This window comes from Sinocyclocheilus rhinocerous, unplaced genomic scaffold, assembly GCF_001515625.1.
Source record: "Sinocyclocheilus rhinocerous isolate Xijiao unplaced genomic scaffold, SAMN03320098_v1.1 scaffold792, whole genome shotgun sequence".
Classification (NCBI taxonomy): domain Eukaryota; kingdom Metazoa; phylum Chordata; class Actinopteri; order Cypriniformes; family Cyprinidae; genus Sinocyclocheilus; species Sinocyclocheilus rhinocerous.
The window spans coordinates 18,734-32,457 of record NW_015626872.1 but is presented as its reverse complement, the minus strand read 5'-3'; the positions used below and the strand labels follow the sequence as shown (position 1 = coordinate 32,457).

Here is a 13,724-nt window from a genome sequence, read left to right as displayed (position 1 = left end):
TAAAACTTAAAGACATGGGCCCGGTTTCACAAACGGGGCTTAGCTTAAGCTAGGACTAGTTAAATTAAGAGTTAAGCAACTTTTACAAAAATGCCTTGGAAGAAAACTTCACAGGTGTGCATCTTGACACAGAACGACACTGACATTAAGAAATGTCAGAGCAAGATATTTTCAGTTCAGACAGCTCAAACATGCATTTTAGTCTGGGACTAGTCTTAAGCCTTGTCTGTGAAACCGGGGGATAATGTATTTGAAACTAAAATTACAACCATTTGGTGGAACTATACTTGCATCAATTTTCAAGATTCATTTGTTCAAATGGCTTTCAATCCGTTTAAGTCTTTAGTACAAGTCTTATGAAATCCTATGCATGACTGATGCACCACATTACGTTTCAGCCTATAAAAACTGTAATCCAATTTAAGTGAATCTTGAATTTAGGCCTAAATATTTTTGTGAAAACGGTCTAGACTTACCAAATCTCGGCTGACTTTAATGGGGTCTTTAAAGATGGTCCAAATCACACCTTCATCACAGTTTGGTGTGGTCAAAGACCCAAGATAACGGTAATACTTAGTCCTGTCCACTCCAGAAAGCAGATCATCCATGGTGAGCTTGTCAGAAATGTGTGTTTTATCACCTGAAACGCATTTAATCCATTAACTTCTGTACATTTGCATACACAACCACTTTCCTAATACTGTAGGATCGTGTCCAAACCTGCACTGGCAATTTTTGCAAGATAAGACGTTAAGGTCTTCCAGCTCTCTGGTCTCCCAGTGTCATTAGAGGCCTGTGGGTGATTTCATTTAACAGTCAATTGAACTTTCTCCAAATATCAGAGACAAAAAGGCAACATACCTCAATGAAGATACCAAGAGCGGCCAATACTGAATCACTGGGCACACTGCCATTGCGCTCAGCCTTATTCATGATATGCAACTGAAACGCACAAATCCTTTTAGAAGACCAGTATAAACCAAAAGCTTTAGTTACTTGATTTTCATACCTCCATAGGGTATCGTTTGCCATTCACACTATGTTCAGATCCAGGTGTGGCGCTGCCATTACCCCAGTGAAGATGAAACTGCGTACTGGCAAACAGGCCTGGCAGATCACCTCCTTCCACATGCATTTTCTTGTGATCAAGTGTAACTTGAACTGAAGAGTGAAACCACAACACATTAAACAGATCCTGTTCCCAGTCAGCAAGTTTTTCCTTACAAAAGCTGAAATAGAAACACGCTATTTACTCGTCGTGCCAGTGTTTTTAATCTCAGTTAAGGTTGCATTGTCATCATAGCCAGTGAAGGTGAAAGCGGTCAGATTAGCATTAGCCTGCACATTGGCGGTTACGATGTCTACTGGAGACTGTTGAGTGCCATTACAGGATTTTTCTGCGATTATGGGCCAAGCGACATAACCTGAGATGCAGAGGGAAAAAAAAAAAAAAAATTCAAAACATCTTCACCTAGTTATCAGCATCAAATGTATAAGCTCTAATTTTTAACAGCAGTGAAACACGTATTATATAAATTCAAAGTTTGCAAAAAAAAAAAAAAACCCACTTACTACATGAAGGCCTATGATAGCACCAAGCTAAGAAGCAGCACATGAAAAGGGAGAGTTATTTTGAAACGTCACATAATACACAATGATGCAACATTAGTCACGGAAATGACAAACAAACACTTACAAACAGAGGTTGGTGCACTGTGCACCACGTGCAACAGACAAGCAGCAAGGCAGGTTATAAGAGCACTCATCTAATAAAAAAAAAATAAAAAAAACGCAAGTAGTACAAACACTCTGGCCAGTTCGGTTATGTAATTATCAGGCAGATCCATTCAAAATATCTAGAAATGCATAGCTCTTTTCTAGAACAAAATGATAACATTTAAATATTACACATTAAAAGCAGATAAAATCATTTCTACACACATTTTTGTGACTCAATTCTCCGGTTTTAGTGCAAAGACAAACTGCTATCTTACCATTTTAGACAATTAAATTCTTATACTCTATCAGTCCTCAACTACAACAATGAACTTTGTATCTTTTTATCACAAGCCAAAACCTGGTTCCTGTAGCAAATCTGCAAAACCCTATTCAAGAACCACGATGTGTATGAAGGCTTTATACTCAAAGGGTTTCAAAGTTCTGAAATGGGCAAAGACGTGACTGTAAAATGAGCTCATTGAGACAGGTGCTACCTAAAGGGTGTTAAGTGATTAAGGCCCATTTGGTTCAGGTGTTTGATGAAAATTTAGGTTGACAGCAATCAAACTCCATCCCCAAACAGGTAGTTTGATGGCCACTTTATAACCCAGGATCCATGTTCAGTTGGTTTCCTTATATGCATGTCAGATGTAACTTATGCATTTTAAGGAAAGAAATGTTGTAGACAGTCAATGTTGTATAAGTGATCCAATCGTCATATCCGAGTAAAAGTAAAGATACCTTTATGATACTGACTCAAGTAAAGTTAGAGTAGCTCATTAGAAAAAAATACCCAAGAATTGAAGTAATATTAGACATTAAAGTCATATTAAAACTATTTAAGCATTAAAAGTTCCCCCATTTCGGGGGAAAGGGATAACAGAATGGTTGATTACACATGAATTAAAATGTTATTTGTTAAACAAGTTTAAATGTGGGTATTATTGTACACATGCAAAATAAATATAAAATAAAATAAATGCTGCATTTAGAATTGTATTCATCCTAAAATAAAGGGTGCATTGTGTAAACAGTGATTCTGTGGTGTATTTTACAAAATTTTAAGAAATATGTGATCCTGGACCACAAAACCAGTCTTAAGTCGCTTGGGTATATTTTTAGCAATAGCCAAAAAAAACATTGTATGGGTCAAAATTATCGATTTTTCTTTTATGCCAAAAATCATTAGGATATTAATTAAAGATCATGTTCCATGAAGATATTTTGTCAAAAGCTTATTTATTCAGATTTCAGATGATGTATAAATCTCAATTTCGAGAAATTGACCCTTATGACTGGTTTTGTGGTCCAGGGTCACATATAAATTAATCCAGAAATATTAACCCATGTATAAGGTAAATAATAAGACAGAATTCCTTTAATGAACTAGCAAAACTATCATCAACTTATTTAATATGCTGGGTTTAATGAACAACCCAACATTCTAGATTGAAAATGACTTGAAAAATGACTTGAAAATGAATTGAAAATGGTTGGGTTTGTCCATATTTTCCCATCAGTGGGTTGCAAAACAACCCAAATTGGGTTACCTTCAACCAAGCAATTTTGATATGTGTATGATATGGCATCAGCAGTTGAGCGGAAATAACGTAAGATAATGTGAGAGACGTTCTCACACGAGAATGCATTTATTGCTGTCAAAAATGGTAGCCTGAAAAAAAGCTTGCAATTCAAATTGTCACTAATTTGCAGTGAAAAAAAAAAATAAAAAATAAAAATATGAAGGAGAAACAATTGCAAGCAGAAGCCATGCGTGCTGATGTTACGTTTCAGATCTATGACTCCGCCCCCTGATCTTTCCCTTGCTTTGTATTGTGCTCTCTCATTGGCTGTAGGTCGCTGCTGATGCCATTTCCAGTCAAAGCACATTTCACACTGCAGGACTGTGAGTCACCGACAGGTCAAGATATTTAGAATGCTAAATATCTCACAGGCATCAGCAACACATTGAGGCTTCTCTTTGATCACGTCTTTGATAACGCACACTACACAATTGTTACTCATGTGAACGAGCACAGATTTACCTCAGATTTCGGGCATTTGTCTGCGATTTCCACAAAACCATCGGCGATTGAAAATCAGGGCTTAATTCATGAGGTGTCAGACCGGCATTACTCACCCTGGAGTTGTTCCAAGCCTGTATAATTTTTTTTCCATCTGCTGAACACAAAACAAGATATTTTTCGAAGAATGACGGTAATCAAATAAGCTCCCCATTGACTTCCATCCACAGTATGAAAAAAATACCATGGAAGATAATGGGGACCAGAAACTATCCCTTTAAGGTAGGCTATTGATGACGCTTCAAATCAAAATTTCAAACCGAAAAAAATCTAAACCTTTAAAAACAGTTGTCTTTGAGAATGTCTAAATATATATCCAAACCCACAACTTAATAAAAATAAGTATTTATGTTTGAAAACAATTAGAGAATTTATAGAATTTATATAGAGCTATATAGGAATCTATGGGCTAAATCGTGGAATTGCAAATGTTTTTCTTCCCACCAGATGGCACTAATATGGCTTAAAAATTGGATTTTAAAGGCATTGACTATTTTAACATGAAATGCTGCATTCTTTGAAAAGTAATATAAAAATATATATTTGAAGAATTTGTATTATTTTCAATGGGCAGAAATTGATCATAATTATTGCATAAATATGAAATAGCACAATTAAATTATCTCAAAATACAAAAGAAAAAAGAAAAAATATTATTGAACAAAAATATATTACATTGATTTTACTGGGGCGAAAAAATAAATAAAATTTTAAGTGTCCGGTCACTTTTGACCGTGAAGACCACAAGTGTGACTCCCAAAATGAGGAGCACCAGAGGGTTAAATATGTCTTTAAGGGCTGCGTTCCAGTCGATTTTCTTATGCCCTTCACTCGCAAACTTCCCTCCATCTCATTTACTCGGATGTACATCATTGATTACGTTGCATGAGTGCCCACTACTGGTGGAACCCTTGGTATGAGCATGCCCTCTCTTGTCTGATCTCAGAAGCTAAGCAAGGTTGGGCCTGGTTAGTATTTGGATGGGAGACCGCCTGGGAATACCAGGTGCTGTAAGCGTGAGATTATTTTCCTATTTAGCGCCCAAACTCTGGAATAATCTACCTAACATTGTTCGGAAGGCAGACACACTCTGTCAATTTAAATCTAGATTAAAGACCCATTTCTTTAACCTGGCTTACACAAAACACACTAATATGTTTCTAATATTCAAATCCGTTAAAGGATTGTTAGGCTGCATTAATTAGGTCAACTGGAACTGGGAACACTTCCCATAACACCCGATGTACTTGTTACATCATAAGAAGAATGGCATCTACGCTAATATTAGTCTGTTTCTTTCTTATTCCGAGGTCACCGTAGCCACCAGATCCAGTGTGTATCCAGATCAGATGGTCACTGCAGTCACCCAGATCAAGCCGTATCCAGTCCAGATGGTGGACCAGCACCTAGAGATGACCTCCACAGCCCTGAATGTCTGCGGAGACCAGGACAACTAGATGAGCCCCAGAGACAGATCCACAGTGAAGACCTCGTCACCTGGACGGCCATCGGGACAAGACCACGGGAACCAGATGAGTCCTCTGCACAATCTGACTTTGCTGCAACATAGATCAAACTGCTGGTTCGTCTGGTCAGAGGAGAACTGGCCCCCCGACTGAGCCTGGTTTCTCCCAAGGTTTTTTTCTTCATTCTGTCACTGATGGAGTTGTGGTTCCTTGCCGCTGTCGCCTCTGGCTTGCTTAGTTGGGGACACTTAATTTCCAGCGATATTGTCGACTTGATTGCACAGATACTATTGTCCTTTTGCATTATTGACACACTATTTTCCTATTTGATACTTGTAAAGCTGCTTTGACACAATCTGTACTGTTAAAAGCGCTATATAAATAAAGGTGACTTGACTTGACTTGACTTGATCACTTAGAATCCGCTATGGAGTTGGTTTATTGTTTACATTTTTCCCCTTAGGAGTTTATTTGGTGCAGCATTCTATATGTATATAGGTATGCTTCAACTGTTTTTATATTATCGAGTTGTTTGGAGTGAGGATAAATTGAAGGCAATCTGTGATGACCTCATAATCATGTTGCATTGTGGCCTATGGAGCAGACTAAAGTGTGCATATGAAGCAGACTCGCTCCCTCTGTAAAAAATTGAGGTGTCGAGGGTCTGTCCATATAAACTTCCTCGTCCACTTAATGAAATGGAACGTACTTCAAAATGGCAATGGGGATTCCCCCGAGGGGAAGTGCTTACGGAAGTTCGCGAGTGCGTGTCTAAAAGTTGAGTGGAACGCAGCCATGGACATCATTCTGCTGGGTTGAGCATTCTTTCAGCACCCATCTGGGGATGCCATCAGCCTTGTGTGGGTTATGTCTCTGCAGAGTCCTTTTTACTTCAGCACCTAGTGGTCTGCTGGTGGGGTGATTTTCGTGGCTGGAGTGCTGTTAGATTTCTCATCTATATGCAAAAAAAATACAAAAAAAAGAAAAAAAAAAAAAAAAATGTTCAGTGTACTGGGCAAAGAGGGATCCCCAACAGGAGCATTACTGTATTTGTTGCTCTTGTAGTAAGTAAGATCCTTCATCCCAGGGTTGTCCAGTCCTTCTCCCGGAGAGCCAACATTCTGCAGAGTTTAGCTCCAACACTTGCCTGGAAGTACCTAGTCTGAAGTCTAAAGACCTTGATTATCTGATACAGGTGTGTTTAGAGTTGGAGCTAAACTCTGCAGGACAGTGGCACTCCGGGAGCAGGTTTGAACACCCCTGTTTGAACATTCCAGTTCAAAGCGAGCGTATATGTTCCATTCTCGAGGACTGGAATTGAAAACCGCTGCCTCAGGGTCATTAGTTTCCTGGATTAGACTAGTTTGGGGGTGTCCAATCCTGCTCATGGAGGGCCACTGCCCTGCCCTAAACACACTTGAACAAGCTAATCAATGTCTTACCAGTGCTTAATAGAAAGTTCCAGACAGGTGTGCTGAGGCACTTTGGAGCTAAACTCTGCAGGACAGTTGTCCTCCAGGACCGAGTTTAGACACACCTGGACAAGTTCCTGGATCCTTCGGGGATATGTGACCTTGGCGCTTTTTATGCCAGCAGTGAGGTTGTTCCCAGTTTCCCTCATTGCTGCTTTGTACCCTAAACTGAAAGCAGCATCTTGTGTTTTGAAGAGGGAGCTTCTTGTTTGGGGCTACTGTCCTCCAGGGCTAATATTGCTCCCTCTAGCCTACAACAAAATGTTGCACTAGCCAGGCAAGCAAAGTTGGCAACTAGAGGCCACTCTACGCTCACTTGTCTCAACCACGGAAGTCTCAATCATTTCTTTCCCCATCTTGACTCAGAAACTAGGACCTGTCCTATCTCTGCTGACTCCACCCAAGTGGTCTGCATCACCGCCAGTTTCAGCATGGTTACTGGGTCCTCCCAGATTTTCTGTTTGTCTGGGTTCACCGAAGTCCCCTGCTTTGCCAGCATTTTGAGGAGCTCCAGCTCTGCTGGTTCCACCGAGGGCTTCTTTTCTACTGGCTACTCCATGGGGATCTCCATCTTCACCGTGGTCCTTTCCTCCATTGGCACCTCCATGGGGGTCTCCAGGTTTGCTGTGGTCCCTTCCTCTGCCGTGATTGTCTCCTCCACTGGCTCAACCAGGATCTTCTCCTCTGCTGACTGATCCACTGTGGTCATATCATCTGTCAGCTCTTCTGTGATGATTCCCTGCTCTGTTAATGCCCATTCCCTGAAATTGAACTGTTTTCTGTAGAGCGCCAGGTTGTGTCTACTGGAGGGGACGGTAATGCCACATGCTCTTTTGGTTCTTTGAGTTCTCTTTTATTACCTATTTTTAGTCCCAGTCAATGTACCCTGTAAGCTGCGCGCGTGCGGTCGCACAGAGGAAATAATGTGCCACGCACATGTAAAAATGAGTTGGGAAAGCCATTTGATTGAATTCTTGTTAAAGCGAAAGAATCGCAATGCTCGGGCAAACCGCTATAGAGCTGGTGCCGCTATAGAGTTAGAGCCGGTGAATGCGGTTTACAGGTTTCATAGAAAGAGAAGGATGTGCGCCAAATGAGTCGCTGTAGAAACCGAATACTTCAATGGATGCGGACGAAATCGCTCAATACGAGAACCAACGCAAACGTAATGACATGTGAAATAAAACGTCATCATGTATTAAAGAAGAGTGGCTTGTTTAAGTGCTGGAAATAGCGGAGGATGGGCACAAAACGGTAACAAAACTCATAGACATTAGCTACAGTCACACACAGGTGTATTGTTCAAACTGTACTTCAAATGGATGTTTAGACAGCTATAGAAGAATTCACGTTAACATTTTTTTTTTAAATATTTAACTTACAGATCTCAGTTTAAGTTTTGCTTCAGTTTGTTTTCTATTCTATCTTATTCTATTCTATCAGTTTAAATAGTTTGTTTTGATATTATATTATATTATATTATGTTAGGCCTATATTATAAACTTAATAAATAATTGACCTTGTTTTTTAATGGAGTCTCTTGCTCATCAAGGCTGTATTTATTTCAAAAATACAGAATATTTAATACCTATAATTTAAAATGTCATTTATTCCTGTGAAGCAAAGCTGAATTTTCAGCATCATTACTCCAGTCTTCGGTGTCACATGATCCTTCAGAAATAATTCTGATATGCTGATTTATTATCAGTGTTGCTGATCTAATATGCTGTTTTACAACAGTGAAACTGTTGTGCTGCTTAATATTTTTTTGGAACCTGTGTTCAACTTTGTTCTTTGATTCTTTGATTAATAAAAAGTTAAAAAGAACAGCATTTATTCAAAACTGAATTTTTTTCTAACAATATAAGTCTTTACTATCAATGTTATCCATGTAACACATCCTTGCTGAATAAAGTTTCTTTAACTTTCTTAAAACGTTTTTCAGGTTTCTTTAAAAAAGAAAGAAAGAAAAAATAAATCTGACCCCAAACTTCTGAATAGTGTATATTGTAACACAAAATCTCTATTTTAAATAAACACTGTTCTTTTTAACTTTTTATTTATCAAAAATATCACAGGTCCCAAAAAAATATTAAGCAGTACAACTGTTTCCAACATTGATTAAAGGGGTCATATGATGCTACATGCACTTTTACAAGTTGTTTGAAGTCGTCATTTACTCCTGACATCTGAGCCGCTGAAGACGCAGTGGATTACGTTTGTTTTTGAAGAGAATGTGCCCCCGATCTACATAAATGCGTATATGTTCACGCGAATCATACGTAATGCAGCTTCACCTACAGAAGAAGTGAGTGTAAGGTTTTTTTGTGGTGAGAACATAATTAAATACTTCTCTATCTCTGGAGCTGTGGTGTGCCTACTTTGATGTTTTCGTTCTTATTTTTGTGTGGTAGAGCACCCACATTGAGCTTTTTTGGCCTATGTGCACCAATGTGCACTCTTGGACCGTTTTTTGTTTTACACTACCATTGAGAAATTTTAACCAAACTATGTTACAGACTTTTTATTAAGACCCTAAAGAATCATATCAACTTGTGGAAAATGGGCATCCTATGCCCCCTTTAAAAATCAGCATATTAGAATGATTTCTGAAGATCATGTGACACTGAAGACTGGAGTAATGATGCTGAAAATTTAGCTTTGCTTCACAGGAATTAATTATATTTTAAAGTATATTAAAATAGAAAACGTTTATTTTAAATTGCAATAATATTTCACAATATTATTTTGCCAAATAATATTCAGTATTTTTTATCAAATAGATAGGCTACAGCCTTAATGAGCATTTAAATTGAGCAAAAGCCTTTACAAAGCTATCAAAACCTCTCATCTACACATAAAGATGTGATTAAAAGCCCAAACTTTCATAAACGAGCTCAAACTATAGGCCTAAAATTAGCTTACTAATTCCAGCATAAGAAATGTCTTTAAAAACTTTACTGATCCCAAACTTTTGAATGGCAGTGTATTATACTGTAAAAAATGTTTTCTCAGGTAACCTAAAATGTACATAATTTAGTTACATCAAGGGTCAAATCAAATATAAATAGCACATTAAAGTTAAAAGTTACACACTTTTTGGTGTGTGCGCTGTACATGGTATAAAGAATGTTGTGGCTCAGGTGCCCGAAATGTCCACCCAATAGAGAAAGTTTTGCTCAGTAAGAAAAAAAAAATTAGAGGGAACATTGGTCCCAGTGTCTTTGGTTGTTTAAGTTACTGATTTGGTAATTGATAAGTTGCACTTGTTTCAATATACATCTTCGCCTCAACTTTCTCCTTGCTTTCCAAAGAACCCGTGACAGCGGACAACAGAACAGAATTTGTCTGTTGCCACAAAGCAGTGCTGGATTTGCTCGGCTGTGAAGTTTACAGGTACTGCACCCCCATGAGCTTTGCCTTTATGATGTTTTGTTATTGCATGCAAACGATGTTGAGGGTGATAAACTCTACTTTTCCCCCATAGCTTTTTCAATGTAAACAAAAAAAATAATAATCATGTCAAGCCATGAAGCCAAGAAAGAAAATGTAAGCGAAAATGTTTGGAAAACTGCAGCAACTCCATTAAAAGCATCAATGCAACATAATTAGTTTTTATGCCGATAAAACATTGTTACATGCACTACAAGAACAAAATCTGTAGAAAAATGGAGTGTTAATTTTCTGCCGGGACATTGGTTCTCATTTACTAATAGTTTTGTGAATTATTTCATATTTGTACGCACAAGAGAATTCTTGTGAAAGAAGTGCCCAAGTTTGTAGGCAACAGAAACCATACAGGTGGAGAAAAGGAAAATAATACAATTATATAAAAGAGCTAACTATATGTGACCCTGGAGCACAAAACCAGTCATAAGTAGCTCGGGTAAATTTGTAGCAATAGCCAACAATACATTGTATGGGTCAAAATTATCGATTTTTCTTTTATGCCAAAAATCATTAGGATATTAAGTAAAGATCATCTTCCATGAAGATATTTAGTAAATTTCCTACTGTAAATATATCAAAACTTAATTCTTGATTGGTAATATCAATATGCATAGCTAAGAACTTCATTTGGACAACTTTGAAGGTGATTTTCTCAATATTTTGATTTTTTTGCACCCTCAGATTCCAGATTTTCAAATAGTTGTATCTCGGCCAAATGTTGTCCTATCCTAACAAACCATACATCAATGGAAAGCTTATTTGTGACCCTGGACCACAAAACCAGTCATAACAAGGGTCAATTTTTCGAAATTGAGATTTATACATCATCAGTTCTTAGCAATGCATATTACTAATCAAAAATAAATTTTTGATATATTTACGGTAGGAAATTTACAAAATATCTTCATGGAACATGATCTTTACTTAATATCCTAATGATTTTTGGCATAAAAGAAAAATCAATAATTTTGACCCATACAATGTATTTTTGGCTATTGCTACAAATATACCCCAGCGACTTAAGACTGGTTTTGTGCTCCAGGGTCACATTTATTAAATCTCAATTTAAAAAAAAAATCATCCTTATGACTGGTTTTGTGGTCCAGGGTCACATATGCTAAACTCACTTTCCCTTAAACATAAATTCAGTGGGTACAAAAAGTCTACACACCCCTGTTAAAACCAGTGCTGTTTGAAATATAAAAAATAATCCAAGATAAAACATGTTAAATCTTTTTACACCTTTTTTTTACACCTTTAATGCCAACAAAATCATAAAATAGATTTTTTTAAGGAAAAACTAAGAAAAATAAAATACTTAAAATAACTTTGTTACACAAACGTACCCCTCAACTCTTATTTGCTTGAAACACATTTTCCTTTTAATACAGCAGCCAGTATTTTTGAATAAGAATCAACTTCTTGATTTGTCATTTTTTGTCACTCATCCTTACAAAAGAGTTCCAGATTGATCATATTGGGGATCTCCTATGTACAGCCCTCTTCATGTCAAGTTTTTTTCGACTTGATTTATTTCTGGACTCTAACTGGAGAGAGAGAAAAACCCTTATTTTTCTAGAATACATATATTGCTATCTCATGCAGCTTCTCATATTACTGTAAGTTTATTTTGACAGGTGCCTTGTTTTATTGTAATGACATTGTTGTGCCCACACCACAGTGTGTGTTTGTGTTTCCTTGGACCGTCTACTCTTTTTGATGACATTAAAAGGTCATTTTAATTCAGGGTTAATCAGCATTACTTAAATTATGGGTACAATAAGACTTCGAATGTACTTTGTTCATTCCAAATACCATACCTTATTATAAAATGACATTCTTTTATTATTGTATATTCATACATCTCAGAACTGCCATTTTAACAGGGCTGTGCAGGGTTTTTTTTTTTGTACCCCACTGTACCTAATCGTCCTCCAAGAACTAAAGCAGTTCATGACAGTCAGAGAGATTGTTCTTTGACATTCAGGAAGGGTTTGAGATGCTGAAACCCTTCCGATGACACTTTAAATGTGGGAGGAAAATATGTGCAGGACCGTGCATTTGCAGGCAGATGTGTTCTGTGGTTCCAGCAGCTTGCGTACATTTTTTCCGCCATCTGTGTTTTGGAGTTTTGTTAGTGTTTTGGTAACACTGCCCTTCCCTGTTTTTGTTTGTTGAGGTTCATCAGAACCTGTGGCTCAACAATGACAGAAAACTGCTGTACTGTAGGTATTTCCGAAAACTAGGTTCAAAGTTTTCTTCCTGAAACAAGAACCAATAGGTCCTTGAGTTTACACCACATAACGTTTCAAATGTCTAATCAGGGTATTTAGGGAAAATAAACTATTACTCTTTAGGATATTTTCCATACTACCCTGCCTGATGCTTTTTCAACTTCAAAGAAAGTGAATGGAAATATGTCTGTGTGTGTGCGCGTGTGTCTGTCTGGCCCTGGCTGTGAAAACCCAGCTAAAGCCATTTTTTTTTGTAATTTACTGTTTTCTACATAAAATTATCCTTCATAAGGTAAAGAACATTCTATGAAAACGTAACCTTAATATCGACTCAGTAAGGCCATGTCAAATATTGAAATCATAGTGAAATTAATGTTTGAAGTCAAACTTTGATGCTTATGTCATACCTAGATTTTGAGAGTTTAGCCTGACTTTCACAGAGAGGGTCACACAAACGTTAAAAAAAAAAAAAAAAAAAGTTGAGAATTTAAGACAACTAGCTTCAGGAGATTTGAGTTCTCAACTTTGTCGTCTAAAGCCGGGCTCACACTACAGGATTGAAAGACTAGCCGATTCACTGTGTTGCTCACACTACACAAGATTTGTTCTCATCTGTCGTTGTCTTGTCATAGCTGCGCACCTACTACACAACGCTAATGAGGTACACACTATAAAACATTCAGTGAAGAGGTGTTCCCGACCATCAACGAAAATAAATTCTCGCGAGAAATTAGTGATTATAGGCCATATTTTAAAGCATGGACGATCAACTGGCCCTTCAATTGGTATGTGCAGTTATTTTAGCCGAAAGAAAGAAACCACGACAAAAGAGAATATAGCAGAAACAATGGCTTGGAAGATGTGGACAAGGACTGTCAGTACTGCAGAAAGAGTTGGAGGTAATTAAACGGTACAATGAAACGTGGTATTATATACACAATATGCATTTGTTAAATGTATTTCTAGTAAGTTGATTGGATTAATTTGTGGCTTTTCGTGTCCGTTCATAAAGATGCATGATAAGAGTGTTTATACCATCTGCACTGTGATTGGCTAGATTAGTTCCACCTTGTCATTGTGTCGCTCACATTACAAGATTGTGTGGCGATAATATCAAACAGGTTTGAAAATATCGTAGCGTCTGTGATAGCTCGAGACAGGTTCGGATCACGTTGCTGACCTGTGCTCTCTCTCGCGCACGCGCCACTTCTTCAGTTCTCATATACAGCGCGCGATCAGTTCTCAGCTCAAATACACACACAGCAGTCCAAATGTCTATCGTGTAGAGTATCTCACATA

General features: G+C 37.6%; 1 protein-coding gene across 1 annotated transcript in view; it reads right to left on the bottom strand.

Moving 5' to 3' along the window:
* Positions 1-2,174, bottom strand: part of LOC107719536 (carbonic anhydrase 4-like) — a 2,961-nt gene extending 787 nt beyond the window's left edge. The window contains exons 1-8 of the mRNA XM_016526969.1: positions 1,995-2,174; positions 1,697-1,766; positions 1,573-1,599; positions 1,254-1,424; positions 1,010-1,161; positions 862-942; positions 721-793; positions 477-640 (exon numbers count right to left, since the gene is read on the bottom strand). Coding sequence (XP_016382455.1) covers positions 477-640; positions 721-793; positions 862-942; positions 1,010-1,161; positions 1,254-1,424; positions 1,573-1,599; positions 1,697-1,766; positions 1,995-1,997 — 741 coding nt within the window. The 5' untranslated portion in view covers positions 1,998-2,174. The remainder of the gene's footprint in view (positions 1-476; positions 641-720; positions 794-861; positions 943-1,009; positions 1,162-1,253; positions 1,425-1,572; positions 1,600-1,696; positions 1,767-1,994) is intronic.
* Positions 2,175-13,724: the final 11,550 nt, after the last annotated feature.